The sequence below is a fragment of the Camelina sativa genome, unplaced genomic scaffold (genome assembly GCF_000633955.1).
Source record: "Camelina sativa cultivar DH55 unplaced genomic scaffold, Cs unpScaffold00544, whole genome shotgun sequence".
Lineage (NCBI taxonomy): Eukaryota > Viridiplantae > Streptophyta > Magnoliopsida > Brassicales > Brassicaceae > Camelina > Camelina sativa.
The window spans coordinates 351-19,136 of record NW_010921724.1 but is presented as its reverse complement, the minus strand read 5'-3'; the positions used below and the strand labels follow the sequence as shown (position 1 = coordinate 19,136).

At 37.2% G+C, this 18,786-nt stretch overlaps 2 protein-coding genes across 2 annotated transcripts; both read right to left on the bottom strand.

Moving 5' to 3' along the window:
- Positions 1 to 10,213: 10,213 nt before the first annotated feature.
- Positions 10,214 to 13,623, bottom strand: LOC104773440 (adenine DNA glycosylase-like). The gene is made up of 7 exons (XM_010498049.2): positions 13,119 to 13,623; positions 11,887 to 11,946; positions 11,674 to 11,793; positions 11,492 to 11,589; positions 10,876 to 11,405; positions 10,659 to 10,765; positions 10,214 to 10,468 (listed from the first exon to the last, which is right to left on the bottom strand). Exons 1-7 carry the CDS (start codon positions 13,599 to 13,601, stop codon positions 10,376 to 10,378), a joined length of 1,491 nt encoding a protein of 496 aa, XP_010496351.2. The 5' UTR covers positions 13,602 to 13,623; the 3' UTR covers positions 10,214 to 10,375.
- A 122-nt stretch (positions 13,624 to 13,745) lies between these two features.
- On the bottom strand, positions 13,746 to 18,707 carry LOC104773446 (homeobox-DDT domain protein RLT3; the record flags this gene model as incomplete). The annotated part of the gene is made up of 14 exons (XM_010498058.1): positions 13,746 to 14,059; positions 14,160 to 14,388; positions 14,493 to 14,597; positions 14,707 to 15,306; positions 15,413 to 15,799; positions 16,069 to 16,524; positions 16,660 to 16,782; positions 17,019 to 17,159; positions 17,366 to 17,497; positions 17,635 to 17,721; positions 17,825 to 17,925; positions 18,024 to 18,237; positions 18,318 to 18,377; positions 18,477 to 18,707. Coding segments are annotated over 14 exons (2,895 nt in total), but the record flags the coding sequence as incomplete, so codon positions are not given.
- Positions 18,708 to 18,786: the final 79 nt, after the last annotated feature.

The window sequence follows — 18,786 nt, the reverse complement described above, 5'->3', positions numbered from 1 at the left end:
CAAGACATTGTTCGTGGAATATCTAAACTCCAGACTGATCAACATTTTGTGCGTGGACCATGCAACAAAGGAAAACAGGTGAAGGTGTCACACAAGGAAATTCTTGATGTGTGCACTGAGCGTATTTTGGAATTGGTACACATGGATCTTATGAGTCCAATTCGTGTCAATAGCTTGTCAGGAAAACAATTCATTTTTGTTCTGGTCGATGACTTCTCTCGCTACACATGGGTGCGTTTCCTTAGGAAAAAATCAGATACACTTGAATGCTTTCGCATCTTGGCTCTTCAAATCAAAGGTGAGAAATGGGCTATCAAGGCGATACACAATGATCGCGGTGGTGAGTTTGTGTATGAGCAGTTTGATCAGTTCTGCACGGCTCAGGGGATTATGCATCAGTTTTCCGCACCCAGAACTCCGGAGCAGAATGGCGTAGTTGAACGGAAGAAAAGAACTCTACAGGAGATGGCAAGAGCAATGCTTCATGGGAATCAGGTTCCACAACAGTTCTCGGATGAGGCTGTCAATACTGCATGTTACATTATCAATCGGGTGTATGTTCGCCCAGACACCTCCAAGACACCCTATGAATTGTGGAAGGGTCGCACTCCTTCAGCCAGCTATTTCCATGTCTTTGGCTGTGTTTGTTACATCTTAAACGACAAAGATCAGCTGGGCAAATTTGATTCCAAGAGCGATGATGGGATATTTCTGGGTTATTCTGGCAACAATACTGCTTTCCGTGTGTACAACAAGCGCCTGCGTTCTGTTCAGGAGACTGTCAATGTGGTGTTTGATGACATTTCTTTCCAGCGAGTCTCGCTCATACAAATTTCTTCTCTTGATGACTCGGTAATTGATGCTCCTGACGCTCCTTCTATTGTTCTCGAGCCGCCAGCCCTCACAGCACCTCCATGTGGTTCTTCTGAGGTGTGTCCTCTTCTAGATGTCTCTCAATTTCATCGAAATCACTCCTTTAATGATTTTATTGGCGAGATTCAGGGGGCAAGAGTTACCAGGGGAAAACAAATTGACTTTCTCCATCTGGCTGGAAAGAAATAGCGATCAATCATTCAGCAAGTGCCTCAGGACTCTGAAGTTGTACAGTTTGCATGTTTCATTTCCTCGGTTGAGCCAAAGAATTATAAAGAAGCACTGGCCGATGAATTTTGGATAGCTGCCATGCAAGATGAGCTTGAACAGTTTGCTCAAAGTGATATATGGGAACTTACAAGCAGATCAGTGGATGTTAATGTGGTAGGAACCAAATGGATTTTCAAGAACAAGAGCAATGAAAATGAGTGCATTGTGAGAAATAAAGCTCGTCTTGTTGCTCAGGGTTACTCACAAGTAGAGGGAGTCGATTTTGACGAAACCTTTGGACCAGTGGCAAGGTTGGAGTCCATCCATTTTCTGTTTGGCATGGCGTGTGCTTTAAACTTCACATTGCATCAGATGGATGTCAAGAGTGTCTTTCTTAATGGGGTTCTTCAAGAAGAGGTCTATGTCGAGCAACCCAAAGGGTTTGAGGATCCACATCATCTGCAACATGTGTACAAACTGAAGAATGCTTTGTACAGACTCAAACAAGCACCTAGAGCCTGGTATGAGAGGTTGACTATGTTTCTTATGGATCAAGGCTATGTGCGCGGAAGTGTGGACAAAACTCTGTTTGTTATGAGTCTTGACAACGGTCTGATGTTTGTGCAAATCTATGTCGATGACATTGTCTTTGGATCAACTTGTCAGCAGCTTGTCAATCAGTTTGTCCGCAATATGAGTGATGAATTTGAGATGAGTATGTGTGGTGAACTAACTTACTTCTTGGGTTTGCAGGTACATCAATCAGTTGATAGCATCTTCGTGTCTCAAAGCACATATGTGAGGGGCTTGATAACTAGATTTGGTCTTACAACCAGTAAGGAGGCCAAGATACCTATGGGGGTCAATGACAAGCTCTCAAAGGATGAAACAGGAGAAGATGTGGATGAGAAGCTATACCACGGGATGATTGGTAGTCTTTTGTACCTGACAGCAAGTCGTCCGGACATCTGCTTGGCGGTTGGTGTATGTGCCAGATATCAAGCCACACCTAAGAAATCAAATCTTCTAGCTGTGAAGAAGATCATCAAGTACATCAAAGGCACAGTTAAACTTGGTATCTACTATACCAAGGACACAACCACCAGTCTTACAGGCTACTGTGATGCCGACTGGGCGGGTTCCGTAGATGATCGCAGAAGCACAAGTGGTGGATGTTTCTTCATGGGGAACAATCTCATTTCCTGGCACATCAAGAAGCAAAACAGTGTATATCTGTCAACAGCTGAAGCAGAGTACATAGCTCTGGGTAGCTGTTGTACACAGCTTATGTAGATGAAGTAGATGGCTGCAGATTATGGTATTGTTTTTGACTCTATCTTAATCCATTGTGACAACCAAAGTGCAATAAACATCTCCAAAAATCCTGTTCAACATTAGCGAACCAAATACATAGATATTAGACATCATTTCATTAGGGAATTGGTTGAGGTGAAACTGATTGAGATTGATCATGTTCGTACTGAATTTCAACTGGCTGATCTGTTTACTAAACCTTTGGACTTTACTAGATTCACGAATCTGCGAAAGTCCATTGGGATCTGTGAAATCTAACTCTTTGTTGAGCTGTGCTGTTTTGACTGTTAGGGACACACGTCAAATCAGGCCATGGAAATCCTAGGATATATAAGAGGTTAGCAGTTGTCTTGAACTTAAAGACTGAGTGGAAAATAGCTGCCTGTCATGCCGGTCCGTGTCTCTGTAAAACGTTGTCATGTCATTAGGAGGGCAAAGATCTGAGGAGAGACAGCGCCCTGTGATACTTTCAGAGGCTTAAGATGACTTTAGTGATTGATTAAGTCAATTAATTTCATTAGATGTCAAGATTTTCGAAGCACAAAAAGACGGGAGTCCCGGACACTGTGCAACATCAAAGCAATGAAAAAAAAAAAAAGAAAAAAAAAAACAAAAACAAAAAGGGGAGGCGTCGAGCTTCTCGTTCTCTCCAAAGAATTTCCAGCTGCCTATGCATGTTTGCTTGACATCGAAAGGACTGAAGGCATGACAGTGTGAAAGTCTAGCCACCATTGTCGACTGTCGATCTTTGACAATCCAAGAGGTTGTGGTAGTATCTTGCGTGTGTGTTGATACATGTGTATGGCATACCCTCACCAGGAGGGGTTTCCAGGTATGTTCCACGTTTTTTTTTTTTTAAAACATGGTTGATCTCCTTCTGGGTTCCTCATTAATTCTCTATGAAGCATAAGGTCTCTGAGTGTTAAGATGTGTTCAATATCATGACTGTTTCTTGTCTTGACATGGACTTTATTGCACTAAACTGTTGATTGAGTGTGTGCAGTACCAAGAGGTGCCGATTTGTGTTAGGATAACGGTACTTCCAGCTGTGTGACGAGATCTCCAGATTGATTCTAGCTCTGTTAGCAGGTAAGTGATTCCCATGACTCAGTACACATGTCAATTTTTGACTTACTTGATCACTCAAGCTGGAGGAGAGTGTGTCTGGTTTTGATATAACCTAATGATGAGGAGTTCTGTGCTTGTGGGGGAGAATCCTTTTTTATGGGGGAGACTTATTTCCGCTGCGGTCAATGAACAAGTTGTTGGTTGTTTATGCCTGATAATGATTGGTGGTTTGTCTAGTTGTTGCTTGCGTTGTTTTTGGCTTGTAGCTTGTGTTTGTTGGAGTGTCTTTTCAGGTTGAACCAGAGAGATGCTTGAGTTTCGAACTCAGCCAAAAAGGGGGAGATTGTAAATGCAGATTCTGCAACAACTCGCTGTGAGGAACAAGTCGTTGTGCCGAGCAGAGCGTTGTGTCAATCAGGGAGCTGCATCAGATCACAGACGGCTGAGTTGCTGACGTGGTTGCGTGTGCTGACATGGCAAGTCCGAGCGGGATGATATGAGAAGATAAAGCAGAATCGGGAGAGAGGATATCCGGAGAATATCGTGTGCGATGGTTAAGGAAAGGGGATTGTGGCAAAGAAGATATTGCCTTACGTGAAGATTTGAAGATCTTTTTTAGGGTTTAAGGATGATCAAATATAAAAGATCTAGGGGGTGTGTCGTGTTTTTTTTTAACACAGAGAAAAACTTTTTGTGAGAGATTGTAACTTCAAGACTAACAAAAAGAAAGCTAAGAAGGTGAGTGTTGTTCTCTTAGATCTATACTGGTGAGAGTTTAGATAGAGAAGAGAGGTGTGCTTAGATTTATTCTTGTAAACCGGATAAGAGTTTGATAAGAATAATAGTAAGAACGTTTGCTTGGCGTTTTTCCAAGCAGGAAATTGTGGTGTTATTCCTCTATACCTTTACACAAGCATTTGACATTGGGGAGAAACAGAAGTGAATGTTTGATATATAAGCATTTGAAAATTAGCTGATGCAGATCCCATTGCAAACACAGTGTGTGTGACAAGTTCTAATCTTAAAAGACCCTGCTTCATAATGGATGTTGACAGTCTACAAATCATTTAAATTATATGGTTTAGTTGTTTTATCTTCATAACCTGGCATTCACTTCATTGGCTTCCAAATTTGGATCTTCCGAGGGTGCTTTGGTTCTCCAGTCCGGTGATCCATAGTTTCCATCTAAATATCTGTTGTAATCGTCTTCTATTTTTAGCATTCAACAGCTGATTCCGACATTTAAATGAGAGAACGGTGAGAAACATACATATATACTTTGTTACATAATGAGCAAAACAAAAAACATGTTAAATAGGAATGTATAAATCAGAACACTTTTTTTTTTTTTTTTTAAATTTAATGTTCAATTATATTCAGAAAATAAAAACATTTTTACATTGTTAGAGCAAAACATTTTCTTGCAAGCTTCTTTCTCAGACTAGCAAGTGATCCTAGCTCAAAGTTAAAACATCTGCCGTATGTGCCGTATAGTTTAATTTTGAACATTAGCAACTAAAGCTTATTGGCCTAGACAGCTACAGTTTAATTAATAAACTAGGTTCTACCTCGTGGTACACCACGGCTCTATTATTTTGTTGATATGATACTGTAATAGTTTAGTGGTGCTTGTAGTCAATGGTGAATTGCATCTATATATATACTGTTAATGGTTGTAGATAGATTTTGTATAAACTCTTGATCTGCAAGTTGAGAATATACATTTTATGATTTGGTTAATTATGATTTAGGAATGAATGATATGTCATATTATTTTGATTCTCAATTGATATTATTGGATTAATAGTGTACATTTAAAGCTAATAAGACCTTATCAAATATCTAATCGTTCATTAAACGCAAATTAGATATTTCCTAAGATGTATTCATCTTGAATTAATTGCTATATTATAAGGATGTGATTACAGAATTTGTGTTATCAATTCTTTTTGTCAAACTCAGCCTTAAAAATTGGACATGTGAATTAGATCTTTCCTAAGATACAATAGGCATTAATTGGTATTAATTAGATGTAAAATAAGTACGCTATGGATTAAAAACCGGTCCAAAATATTCGGTAATCTTAAGGAGGATCCGGATAATTGAATCGATTATAATTTTAGTTAAAAATCTAACTCGAAGTTGGCAAAAAGCCAAAAAGTGATGGCACCTATTGTAGTTTAAAAATATATTTCGAGTTCTATATGTGGATATACGTGTTTGATTATAAATATCCTAAGAAAAAATTTAAAATATATTTCCGTTTATAAAAATTCAAATCACATCATATGCTGAAAAAATCTAAAATTTTATTAACTTTATGTATTAAATAGTAATTAAAATAATTAAATATAAGATTAAATAAACGTGCAAGGAGAATTATATTTTAATCTAACATATTGATTTAAATTAGGTAGATAGTTTTTCGGAAATTAATATTATCAAATAAGGAAATGATTGTGTTTGGTTGTAAGGATTGTAGAGAATTTAGTTAAGACTTGTTTTGATACAAAGATAAGAGAGAGTGACACAAAAAATGTACTTCAAAAATGTTAAGATAGATATTAAATAGTAGAGGGAGACTATATGATAAGCACACAACCTTGAATTTCTCTTTATTGATATTGAGATACCCGAATTACAAGGGCAGACAGAAATCTAGCTTGATCTCTTGATCCAAAGCTAGCCAAAGAGACTCTTAGGTCTCTAACAAACTTCTACACTTGTAGATCAGTATTCTTGTTGTTTGAACTTTTGCTCAAACTAACATATTAGAGTGGGGCTCAAAGCCATGCAGAGGCGGGAATGACTGCTCCAAATTTTCTAAGGGGATTATAAAAACCCTCCTTAATATGTTCTTCACTGCTTTAATCAATGGCCACACCAAGAAGACAAGACAGATGCTGCAATTTCCATCAAGGAGAAGAGCCTTAACGGTTTATTTCTTGTCCGCCGAACCTTCTTGTGCATCACTCTACAGTAGTCCACCAGGATCGTTACATCATAGAGTTAGATCTTCTTTATTATGTTATCAATACGACTCCAAGCTTGGATGGAAGAGATCATGCGATCGTGCTAAAAGCCTCCTTTTCTAGCGGGCTCTTTGCTTGGATTTTCCACTTGCCCGTAATACAAATTCTCCATTTTTCATTTGGTGGAGAGAGGTTGTTTTTCAAGACTGAGTGGAAAAGGTGATGCGAGGCAGTGTTCTTCGTTGTCACGATAGCATTCTGCGAGCCTTTTGTTCTACGTCATCACAAGCTCCATCCTTTCCATCGACTCAAATGCTTCTCCTCATGATAGTGAATAGAAATGCTCCATAGGACGGAATTTGGATTTCTGAAGAGCGAACTCAACACTTAGATTCCACTGAAATGAACTCTGCCAATGGTACCATGCTATGGTTATCATAACCATCTCTCTTTAGCTCCTTATCGTCCACAACTTGATCTCCTCTTCAATCTTTGGTAGTCTCCTTGGGCATCTCGTAAGATATAGGAGTTATACAGGTTTGCGCATTTGGAGAAATGGAATTCAAATGTGCTAGCTGCGCTCCTTGATTGCTTCATGCACTCAAAGACACCGAACAAGCAAAAACAATACTATGACTCTCACCTAAATTTACATGGGAGGTTTCAACGTGGATTATATATTTAGATGATTCCATGATTTTCCTTATTGTAACACCTTGATTGTGCTTCAAACTATCATCACTATGACTTAGATCGTAAAAGAATTGTTGCCTTCGCAACCACTTGAATTTGCTTTGGTTTGCCATGGTAGTGATTTAAAATAGTTCTTAAGCATCATCAAGCATCGAACATCAACAAGCTTATCCTAACTAACAAAAACCATCGAATATACGCACCTTGAAGCTTTTCAAAAGCATCAAAAAGTATGATGAAAAAAGGTTATATTTACAAGACAAATTTAAGATAATTTACTTAAAATATTAAATGAGGTTAAGTGTATATTTATAAACTAATTAAAACATTTCTAACAATTTGATTTGGATTTGGTTTCGGCTTTAGCTTGAGTTATTTTATATACATAATTTAGATGTATTTATTTTGGAACGGAAAACCCGTCTTGTCACGTCCCGTATCTGTAATAAATTTATGTCTTACAATGGTTTTTTAAAAAATAATTACCCATTTGCCAATTGTTCCTTTTATTCCTTATTTGAGGTTCTTTGTTTTTTTTTCATTTGTTTATATATATATATATATATATATATATTATTTAAATGATGGAATAAGATTTTTGTTATTAATTCTTTAAATCCGCTATATATTAATAGATAAGCATTCTTGAAACAATGCTCATGTATCGTCGTGAGAGAGCTCGAGGCACAATAAAACAAATACTGTAACCTGATTAGTTAATATTAATTAAATGCATGCCATTATAGGTTTTAATTGAAATTTAGTGAATAAATTTAAAACTATTTGTAGCCATTTAATTTGAATCTATATTGTACTTATTTAAAACCAACAAATAAATTTCTTTAAAAAAGAAATAATAATTACTCATGTTTTCTTACAATAAAGTCTATACAAATTTAGATTACATAATTGTTGATTATTAATAGTAAAAAAACTTTAGTTAAATAGTTTGTTTTATACAAACGAATTTTAGATTTCAAAGAATAATTTTAATTATAATAATTTTATTTGAATCGATTTATTCCGCATATAGTGCGGGTTGTTACCTAGTCCGATGTTATTTGTGAAGGTAGTCGAGGAAGAATTATCGTCTAATAAAAAATTGAATTTAGTTATTAGATATTAAAAAGAATGTTAGTATTATAAATACGACCAAAATTTGTACAGGTATCCACCACGACCAACGTGTATCCCATTGTTGGACTTGTAGACCGCAACGACTACTCCATTAATAGTTTTAGTGGATTCTATTATAATACTATGGTAGCCAGCAAAGGAAGGTCTACAATGAGGTGAATACCTATATGTTTCCTAAAAATTGTTTATGGTAGTGAACATATGGATTGTTACAAGGAAAGTTGTCCACATAACCCTGAGCGTTTACTCTTTTCATTTTGTTGGCCATATATCTATATATACATTTTTGGAGACATTTATAAAATAAATCTTGGAGTTGGAACTTATTTACAATCATGCCATTAACATTAATTTTGCAATTATTTTTTGTTTTAAATAATATCAAATTTAGAATCTAACTTAAGAAGATTTTCTCCTATTCAAATTTCCAAAAGTATCAGACCAACACCCATTAGCATTAAATATTTTATATTTAATTAATTCATTCTCTAAAAAATTGCTGATAATAACTTATCATCATGTGTTTGAAAGCCAAGTGATTAAACTATTCGATAATAACTTTAATTTTTAAAAACTTTTGGGGTCCGAACTGACACAAATTGTTAGAAAAATATTTACTTCTTCACCGAAGTGTTGTTCAGTAACTAATATATTACTATATAGATTTTTTATCCATACTAATAAGAAATAATTGATATAAATCAAACTTTACAAAAAACACTCCACCATTTTAATTGACTTGCACAACTATAAATACAAAAGTGTTAAATGATATTGAGATAAAATAACCAAAATTACAAAGTCAAATTATAGTATACACATATAATTACAAAAATAGAATATATTATGTAATACTATTATCTCTACATTGTAAATGAAAAAGAAAAATCACAAAAAAATATATTTGTTGACTAAATTAATTTTAATGAATAATAAGGATATCCTAACTTGTATATAATAAACCACTACATGTAGACAATGAAAATTATACACTACATAATGTATTGATGTAAAACTATAGTAGATTAAAGAATACAAAATATATTATATACATATATAGTCAATATAATAAAGAAATTTTATTTTGTATTTCTAAACAAAAAATATAGTCCTGCGGTGTACCGCGGGTGAATATCTAGTGGATGAACAAAGCACAAGTAACAGCAGAAAAAGGTTAATATACTCATTAATTCGATGGCTATAATCCTGTTTCAGTTGTATCATTTCGAATAAGTTATATCTTTGTCATGAAACTAACTGCCACTGGAGATACTTCCCGTGGACATTTTTCTCCGCTCACTAAGCATGGTAGGACCTTTGAATCTTCTGAAAATGGCCACTGGGAGGTAATATCATTGTGCTCTTCTATAACTTGTTTTGTGTGTGTCAAAGTTTCAAGACTGACCAGGTTTTTGCTAATTTGTCTGTAGGTAGGGGAACCTTCAAGCTATAACTGTCATGTGGACATCACGGAGGATGGCCCTGGTGATAGATGTGTGGACTTTGGATCCTCTGAATATGGTATAATATGGTATAATATGGCCAGTGGGAGGTATATAATTGTGTCTCTTCCATAAATCTCAATCACACTGCTCATAAGCATGGTTAAATGGAAACCTGTTAAATAGTTGTGTGATACTTACTGTGCCTAACTAAAATCATGTATGACAATTTGTTACTTGTTCTGTGGGTTGGAGTTTAAAGACTGACCAGGCCTGACTAGAATTACAGTTAAAAGTTATTGCTTGTTTTGTGTGCGTCAAAGTTTCAAGACTGACCAGGTTTTTGCAAATTTTTCTGTAGGTAGGGGAACCTTCAAGCTGTAACTGTCATGTGGACATCACAGAAGATGGCCCTGGTGATAGGCGTGTGGACTTTGGATCTTTTGAATATGGCCAGTGGGAGATAGAGACACACCATTTACATATATAATTAAACCCTGGAGAGATCATGAAGTCACTTTACTAAGCAGAAAGAACCAATTGTTCAATTTTAAACCAAGATCACATGTGTTTTTGGTTAAAACTAAGCAAGACCTTAGTATCCAAATGCTACAACAATAAATATAGAAGCTAAGCAACAAATAGAAAAGTGTAAGAAGAAGATCATCAGATTCTTCGTTTCCTCGATATGGCTGCTCTATTTGATGAGTCAGGAGCAACCGATGAACCTTGCTTGTGAGCTTTAACCATTGAATTCACCTGTACGTCCATCAACATATACACACTTTTAACACGGAGTTCTCGAATCAAACAATCATGAATTACCGTGAGAACGACCTTATCAATTTTGGGAAGCTCAAATAACATTGTCTATTGCAAAAGTTGTTCCTTTTCAACAATCATATCCAGAGAAAGTCCTTTATATTGTTTGAAGACGAAAAGGTGATACCTTTCTAACAGCCGATGTCAGTCCCATGGTAGAAAGAGCATCACTGCCCACACACTTCCATGTCAGAGTGTCATTTGCCTGATTTTTGAACAGATTATCTGTTCCACCTTATGACACAGAGAAGAGGGTAATTTCTTGTTAATATTTCTGACTATAGTTATGTCCATGTCCATGTAAAAGAGAGACCGAGAAAGAAAGAAATAGATAGCGGTCAAACCTGTCAGTTGTACAACTAATAGCTCCACATACACTTTTCGACGTATGTGTGTGAAAATGTGGACGAATTCTCCAAGTTCTTTTCTCGAAACTATAGTGCATGTTTTCTTGGGTTCTACTTGAAATGCGTCCTTAAGGTATAGGTTGATCGCGTTCCTCCTTGTTGCCAAACCAGCTTCTTTATCCAATATAACAGATGGGAACTCCCAAAGACCAGCAAGCAGACCCTCTTCAGGTCTCTTTACAAGAACAAATCTACCTCCTGATTGGTTCCTCTCCAGGTTCAGTATTTCCAAAACACATACGGAACAAAAGTCGCACCTTGGCTTGGCCTTGACCACTTTTGTAGGATAATTTGTCACGGAAATGGTTCTGTTCTCCAGGGAAAGTGAATATGCACGGCATTGGCTGGAAACAGGACAAGAAGAGCAACTTGGCTTTGAAACAGTACATAGAGTAGCACCAAGCTCCATCAGAGATTGGTTGAAATCTCCAGGACGTGAAGGATCCACTAGCTGGGCAGCTAGTTTCCTGACAAAGAGAAATTATTTATTTATCCTCTCTTTTATTATTGTCTCAATAGTAAGACATCCGAGAAAATGCAAAAAAAATTTCACCAGAAATTCCTAGCTGTAAGCCGGTCTTTTGGATTAGCTGAGATGGCCTTTAGTCTGGCAAGTACTCTTATCACGTTTCCATCAACAACAGGTACCGCCTGGAACAGAATAAGTGCCAAAAGATGTAAAGATAGTTACTTAATGTCTTACATATATGACTGAAAAAAATAAAACTGACTAACCTCATTGAAAGCAATAGAGGCAATTGCTCCGGCTGTGTACTCTCCTATTCCTTTAACTTTCATCAAGCTAGACACTTGATTAGGAAAACCATCCTTCCCTGCAACAACCATCTTCGCTCCCTAGGAGAATCAAGAGAAAGAAGAAAGCATTACAATGATATACAGTGAACGTATCAACTAGTGTCAAACCCCAAATTGCAGTAGTGTATTCACCTCTAAAAGAAAACGCCCCCGCCGATAGTACCCCAAACCTGCCCACATTTCGTTTACCTCCTGCAGCGGGAAGAACTCAATTTTCTTAGCAGCAAAATCACATTTTTTCTCATTCCCCCTGAAGAAAAAAAAATCCCAGTGGTGTGGCATTTGAAGCTAGAGGCTAATAGAGTACTCATTTCCCTACTAACAATGAGAAAATGTACAGCAAACTGAAGAAGATTAAAGCCTTTACTTCCCAGTTATTACACATCAAACAGGATTCTCTAACAACGTCTTTACCAAAGACACAACCACATAGGATATCAAATGGGGCATTTGTAGGGTATATTCTCAATTTCCCACATAGTTAGATTAAGGAAGAGGACACTCTTTACCAAAGGGAGCCAATTTGTCGGAAAAAAAGACAAGCAGGTACAACATAACACAAAGAAAGAAAGCTCTTAATATAATTTGTTCTCATGCTCCTGAAAACACAAATTCAAAATGGTGTGGCAGTTAACTTATATACAGACCTCCCATTTGAGACTAATAGATTTCTCTCTTCCCTACTAATGACAGGCAAATGTATAGCAAAAAAACATTTAAGAAAAGAAAAAAAGAAAGCCTTTACTTACCAGTTAATGCACATAAGTATTCAAATGTAGAGTTTCTTGTCAGATTCCCACATAGTAAGACTGAAAAAACACACACTCGCACATTCTTTACAAAGTAGCTCATTTGCTAAAACAATGACAAACAACATAACCCAAGAAAAGAAAGATCTTTCTTCATCTAACGATAGGATCATGCAAAGCACACAACAACCTATACTTAGGAGCCCAAAAAGATGAAGCTTTACTTCCCAACTGATGCATATAAGAATTCATATAGTTTAAAGTTTAATCACAGTTTCCCATGTAGACTATAAAAAACACATAACACCCAATACTAAGGAGCACATCTGCCAAAACAATGACAAGAAACATGAGAAAATTAAGCTCATTCTTCATCTACTGGTGAAAGAAAAATGCAGGGCAATACCAAAAAAGGTGAAGTCTTTAGTTCCCAGTAATGCACAAGGATTCAAATAGGACACTTGTAGGGTTTTTATAGCCAATTTCACACATAGTGATAATGAAACACAGAGAAACTCTTAACAAATGAGCCAATTTGCCAAAACCCAAGAAAAGAGAAACTCTTTCTTCATCTAATCGATTCTCTCAAATTGACAGAAGAAGAGAAGAATTTACCTCAAGGGAAGCTTGAGCAAGGTCATAAATGGTTGGCCATTTATGCATCCAACGTTTGTAATACTCCAAAACAGTCTGAACCCTAGTTTGCTGCAGCATAATCTCCGATACCCAAACCTCATAAGCTCTTCTCTCCTTTTCACTTTCATTCTTTCTCTTCCTCCATGGAAGATCTCTCTGATTCGCATCGTACCAGTCAAGTAAAGACATTCTGATTTTTTGAGTTTCTTTGTCGCTAAAGAGATCCTCTATATCTCCTCCAATCGGTTCTTCTTCTTCTTCTTCTTCTTCTTCTTCTGCTTTTTTCTCTCGGCGCTTTCTCTTGAGTTTCTCGCCAGGAGCAGAAGATTGCGACATCGTTTTGGTCCTAAAGCTCGAAGCTTTGCAATGAAAACTTGGAATGGTCTCTGGATCTTGTCTCTTTGAAGCGACCGTTGATCTTTCAAATGTAGGGTTTCGAGCCACGCGAAGAAGACAAGCCATTCAATAAGAATGTGGACTAAATTAACACTTCCATATATAATTAGCGAAATTAGCAATTTCAGTACTTTTGGGGGACGATTTATGCAAAATAACACAACTTTGGGGATACAATATAATATAATATGTAATTTGTAGTTTGAAGGATGGAACTGAAAGATCATTTCGAGATCTTCGAACATAACATTAAATAGTCTTTCTTTTGCCCCATACAAAAAAAAAACAAAAGAAGATTTTGGCAATCAAACTCAAAACTGAATGTGATCCCTGCTACTATCTATTATCTAAATTGTCTGTACATATTTTTATCTCAAGTCACTTGGATTGTAGAATTTTCCAATGTTATTGGATAATGCAGGGAACAAAACGCTGCTTGTCTGTACAATCTTCTTCCTCTATTCTATCGCGCCTTACATGATGTCCAGATCAGAGCTACAACTCCCTCCTAGAGGCTCGCCTACCTGGAATATTGAGTAATTCACACAAGTCAGGAACTCAACACATCCCAAAAACATTATCAAAGTTCAAGAGAGTCAGACTACTAGAACATGAACATCATACTTGTATTTCTGGTTCTGCACAACAGTTGATTCCTTTCTGGTTGAGCTTTTTCCACATAGGCAGCAATCAAGGTATCCAGTTTTACCAACCATAGAGCCATCGCAGAAGTTGTTTGCGGCATCGAAGGGTAGCAACTTATAGTTTCTCCCAATAAAGCATTAGAATGCCCTTGATCACTAGAGTGCCATAGCCAATCTTCATTGATTGCCCCAACAAAGTCACCAATTACCTTCAATAATTGCACATAATTAAATAAGATCCAACTAGAGGACAGTCAATTTGAACAAGAAGATGGTGCCACAGGGAAAAGAAGCTTATCTAATAGAATGAAACCTGCGTAATTTCAGACACGGTTGAGCTTCGCCGAAGTCTTTTGGCCCATAACCTATGAGCTGACTTTCTCCATGCACCAATCAAGGCATCTTCAGGCATAGCAGACTGCAAAATGTTTCAGCACACAAAATATAACGGAGGCATCTCTTAAAAAGTAAATATTTGAGCAATTAGACCAAAAAAAAAAAAGTAAAGCTCAAAACTACTGACATACCTCAATGGCATACACTGCAGCCTTTAGCGATTGCAGCTGGGAAGATAGAACTTTATGATCCGGAAATGTATCACACTCTTCTTTCTTGCTACATGTGGCCGCATGAATCGCGTATCTCTCTTCTACATCTATATCAACCTCAAACGTGGCATGGCAAATCTTACAGTGCTTCTCATCTCTCCAATACAAATCATGGCAACTCTTACACCTAGTAAGTGAATCAAGGTAGGATCTTCGGCGGTGTTTAACAGCATTGAGATTAAAATTAAAATTAGCCCATATCCATTCATCAAACTCTTGGAGAAGGCTCCACAATAGGCTTTTCTCCCGCTTACTTCCGATCTCAAATACTATAGCCGCATGTTGCGAGGAGAATTGATCATTTGCAATCTCACTCAGACATAGGTTGTTGTCTATATCAGAGACTGGTGAAGAACTATCCTCTCTGACTATGTCTGTGAAATGGGATCTCTCCGACTGGGTCACCTGTCCACTCAGCATGGCTTGACAAAGAAAGCTTTCCCGCTTCTCCAACGATTCAATAAGACGAGCTTCCCGTCTGCCCCTATCGTCCAAAACTGACAACAGCGCCCGCAAAGCCTACACCAAGCAAAATAGGAAAAAATCAGCCACAGAGTAATACAACCTATAATATAGGTTTCCATCCAGAGTGATTAAGATTTCAGGAAGAGCACAATGACATTACCTCCTTGTTATTGATAACTTCCCAATGACCATCTTCAGAAGATTCAAAGAACACACACCTATGACCAGGGTCATTTGCATTGCATGTGCCTAAGAAAAGCCAGTACCTGTTGAACCTACGATCAGAACCAAGGTACACAGATTGCATAGGGTGAACATTATTAGCGTTATCTCCAGCCAGGTTTGCAAAGTCCCCCACAACTGATGAAGAATCAACTGGATGAGAATCAGACGACTTGGATAGCGCTTTAATTCCAGGAAGCTCTCCTCCATGGACCCATGATCCACGTGGATAGCTGTACTGGTTAGAGGAGGATCTCTTAATTTTTCCACCAGAACCATGACTATAGATACTAGGGACACAGTCAACCATAGCTCTCGGTAGATCCTGTGGTGAAAAATAAATGTTAGCACTACGCACCAGAGACATATAGCTGTAACAAAAAAAACTTTTTCCTGCAACTGCCAAAAAGAAGTATCATTATCTAAAGATTCGGAGAGGGCGTCAAGTATTCAGTTCATATGGATCAAAATTCTATCTGCCCAAGCTTTTGTTAGAGATGCAACGATGGAGCGATCTAACACTCAGTTTTTAAAACTTATTTAAGTACCTCAAGACTCAGTAGAAAAATTTGGTCTAGATAGTATGGAGATTACCTCCATTCTGATTGTGGAACCAGAACTAAGAAGATCAATCAAAGCCACAAAAACATCTAACTTCTCTTCAATGCTTAGGTCTGAATATTCCCCTTCCATTAGCCCCAACAGCCATGGTTCTCCGGGATGGCTTTCATCAATCTCACTACATAATTCCCGCATTTTACTTTTATGCTTCCGCCTTTTCCTACACTTAACTTTTCGAAGGGCAGAATTTTCTGAAACATGTTCAATGTCATCACCAGAACTAACTGAGCAAGTATCAGATTCATCATCAACACTCCCAGACGCGTCCGAATCAGACTGGCTCTTGTCAAGGTCCTCAGAGAAACAATTAACACGTACACGATATGTTGATTCTGATATCTTTTCGAATAATGTAATATCACTTGCCAGAGTTGAACATATTGAATTCTCTCGTTCTTCTTGGGCAGTTGCAAGGTTCAGAACAGCAACCTACAAAACCACATGCCATCAGCATATTCCATTAGATATCATTTTGGATTTCATAAAACAGCCGAACAGTACAAGTAAACGACCTAGATCCCTTTATTTACAAACAGAAGCTGATTATAATTTCACAAAAATTACCTCTGGAGCATTGGCTAACTCGGATATTTTCAAGCCATTATTGCCTTGCTCATTAAGCATTCTAAATAATTCACCCTTTAACGTTCCAAGATGAAGGCCATACTTTTTCATGAGTCTCCTTTCCTAGAGGAAGAAGATATAGGTAACATCAACCAACAATGCATCAGAAAAGAAAATAACGCACTAAACAACACAAACATGTGGATATCAATAACAAAATAAAATCAAGCAAAACTAATACATGCTAGTTGCTGAACTTCATATGAAAAAAGGAACAAGAGAATAATCATGGTTTTGAATAAAATATAGCCAAATGTTTCAATGGATCAAATGTGTCAGCAAGAGCACAAAATCAGCACCTTACTTAGTTCTTCTGATTGAACAGAACCCTTCACTGAACCATAACCAGCGGCAACCAATATCTGGCGCAGTATTTCCGTCCATGTAAGAGAATTTAATGAATCCTTCCACAGATCAAGAATAAGAATTTGGCTCTCAACCTGAAAAATATCATGGAAAATGTTAAAATCTGTCCCCGTCCCACTGTGCTCTTTTTTTTAGGCGTTTATGAAAAATAAACTAGAAAAGGACACACGCCGAAAGATGGGCCATGTAGACAGGTAGATTTTATCATAAATTATCTAATGTTGATCCTAAAACTCCATCAAACTATAAAGTTAAAATATAGCACAACATTAGTGCATACCGACTGAAGCAGGGCTAAAAACTTGCATGATATACTCAAGTTTGAAAAATATCCCCTTTGCAGCTCGGTTTCAACATCAAGCAAAAGCAGCTTCAGCAGGGAAAGATGAATTTTACCAAGGAGCAAGGAATCCTGATGTCCAAACGCAAGCACAGTATACGTTATTTGTCAGAAGGATAAAGCGAGAGTGAGAGAGCTGTGCATAAACAATTTCCTTCCACAATAGAAAATTGTATGAAACTGAGCATTTGTTATAGAAAAGCGACCACCTTATCGTGAAATGCCCGCGTGAGCTCATCGAGTGTAAAAGGACATATATCAAGAGTTACTGAATAAGTATAAAGGAAATGGACAACCTGCCAAGAGAGTACTGAGTCACTTCCAAGAAAGTCAAAAATGAGAGCTAATTTACAAACACACTAAGAAATCGTCAAGTACCAATTTTGACAGTTTACATACCTTAAACAGTTTCTTTACAGTCTCTGGAAAAGAATTCCATGGATGCAAACCAAAAGGCACCCTCATTTGAACAGAATTTGGGGGAAACTTGGGCAATAAATCTGGAAACAACTAAAAACTGTCAGAGGACCGCATGGAACTGGCCACGTAACAGAAGAACATGAACGAAGACTCTGTCATGTAACACTGGCATACACACCTTTGCAAAGAAAACAACCATGAGATCCACTACTAGAATGATGGCATGAACAAGTCAACGGGTTTCCTCTCTCCTGTCGCTCACGCATCTCTAATTCCTCGTCATCCACTAGTATCGAAGTTGTTTGGCAGGTTTCTTTAAATACCTCCCTATCCACGGCAAGCTCACAGTTTTCTTTAAATTCCCTTTGAGTTTCATCTTTGTTCAATTCCACCTATAGCAAGAGTTAACATTTTATTTGCACTTTCCATGTGACTATAATGAATAACAAGTTCCAAATAAAGATCAAGCTACCTCTCTATTTATAGAACGCCTCTTCTTTTCTGTCGACCTCTTCTGCAACAGTTTCTGCTTCTGAAGAATGAAAAATGCAGTTAGTAAGAAATTTAAGAGAAAACGGCAACAGAAAGAGAATGAATCAGAATGATGAAAGATAAAGTAGGTAAAAAATACCAGTATTGATGCTAATTGACTTTGCTTTTTCTTTTGATGTGGGGGATTACGTGCTGAGCTTTGAGGTAATGTAGCTCTTTCATCCAATAAACCAACGCAAGGAGATACGTCCCTCCTGTTTGGATTCATTACCCGCCATACTGTCATCAAACCCTTTCCAATACCATGTTTCATCACAGTAGCATTCTCTTGAACGCAATCTTGACTGGTATGATCCATCAGCTCAGAAATCTAAAGAAAATTAAGATCAGGGACTAAGTAACTTAGCAAACCCAGGTAAAACTACCTTATGAAACAACACATAAGATAT

Bases quoted from the DNA above. Each gene is read 5' to 3' on its own strand.
- LOC104773440 (XM_010498049.2), bottom strand. From the start codon at position 13,601: ATGGCTTGTCTTCTTCGCGTGGCTCGAAACCCTACATTTGAAAGATCA. The intron at 11,794-11,886 runs GTGAATACACTA...TGATTCTCCTAG, and splicing joins GGGGGCGTTTTCTTTTAGAG to GGAGCGAAGATGGTTGTTGC. The intron at 10,766-10,875 runs GTTTGACCGCTA...CTGTGTCATAAG, and splicing joins ATTAGTTGTACAACTGACAG to GTGGAACAGATAATCTGTTC.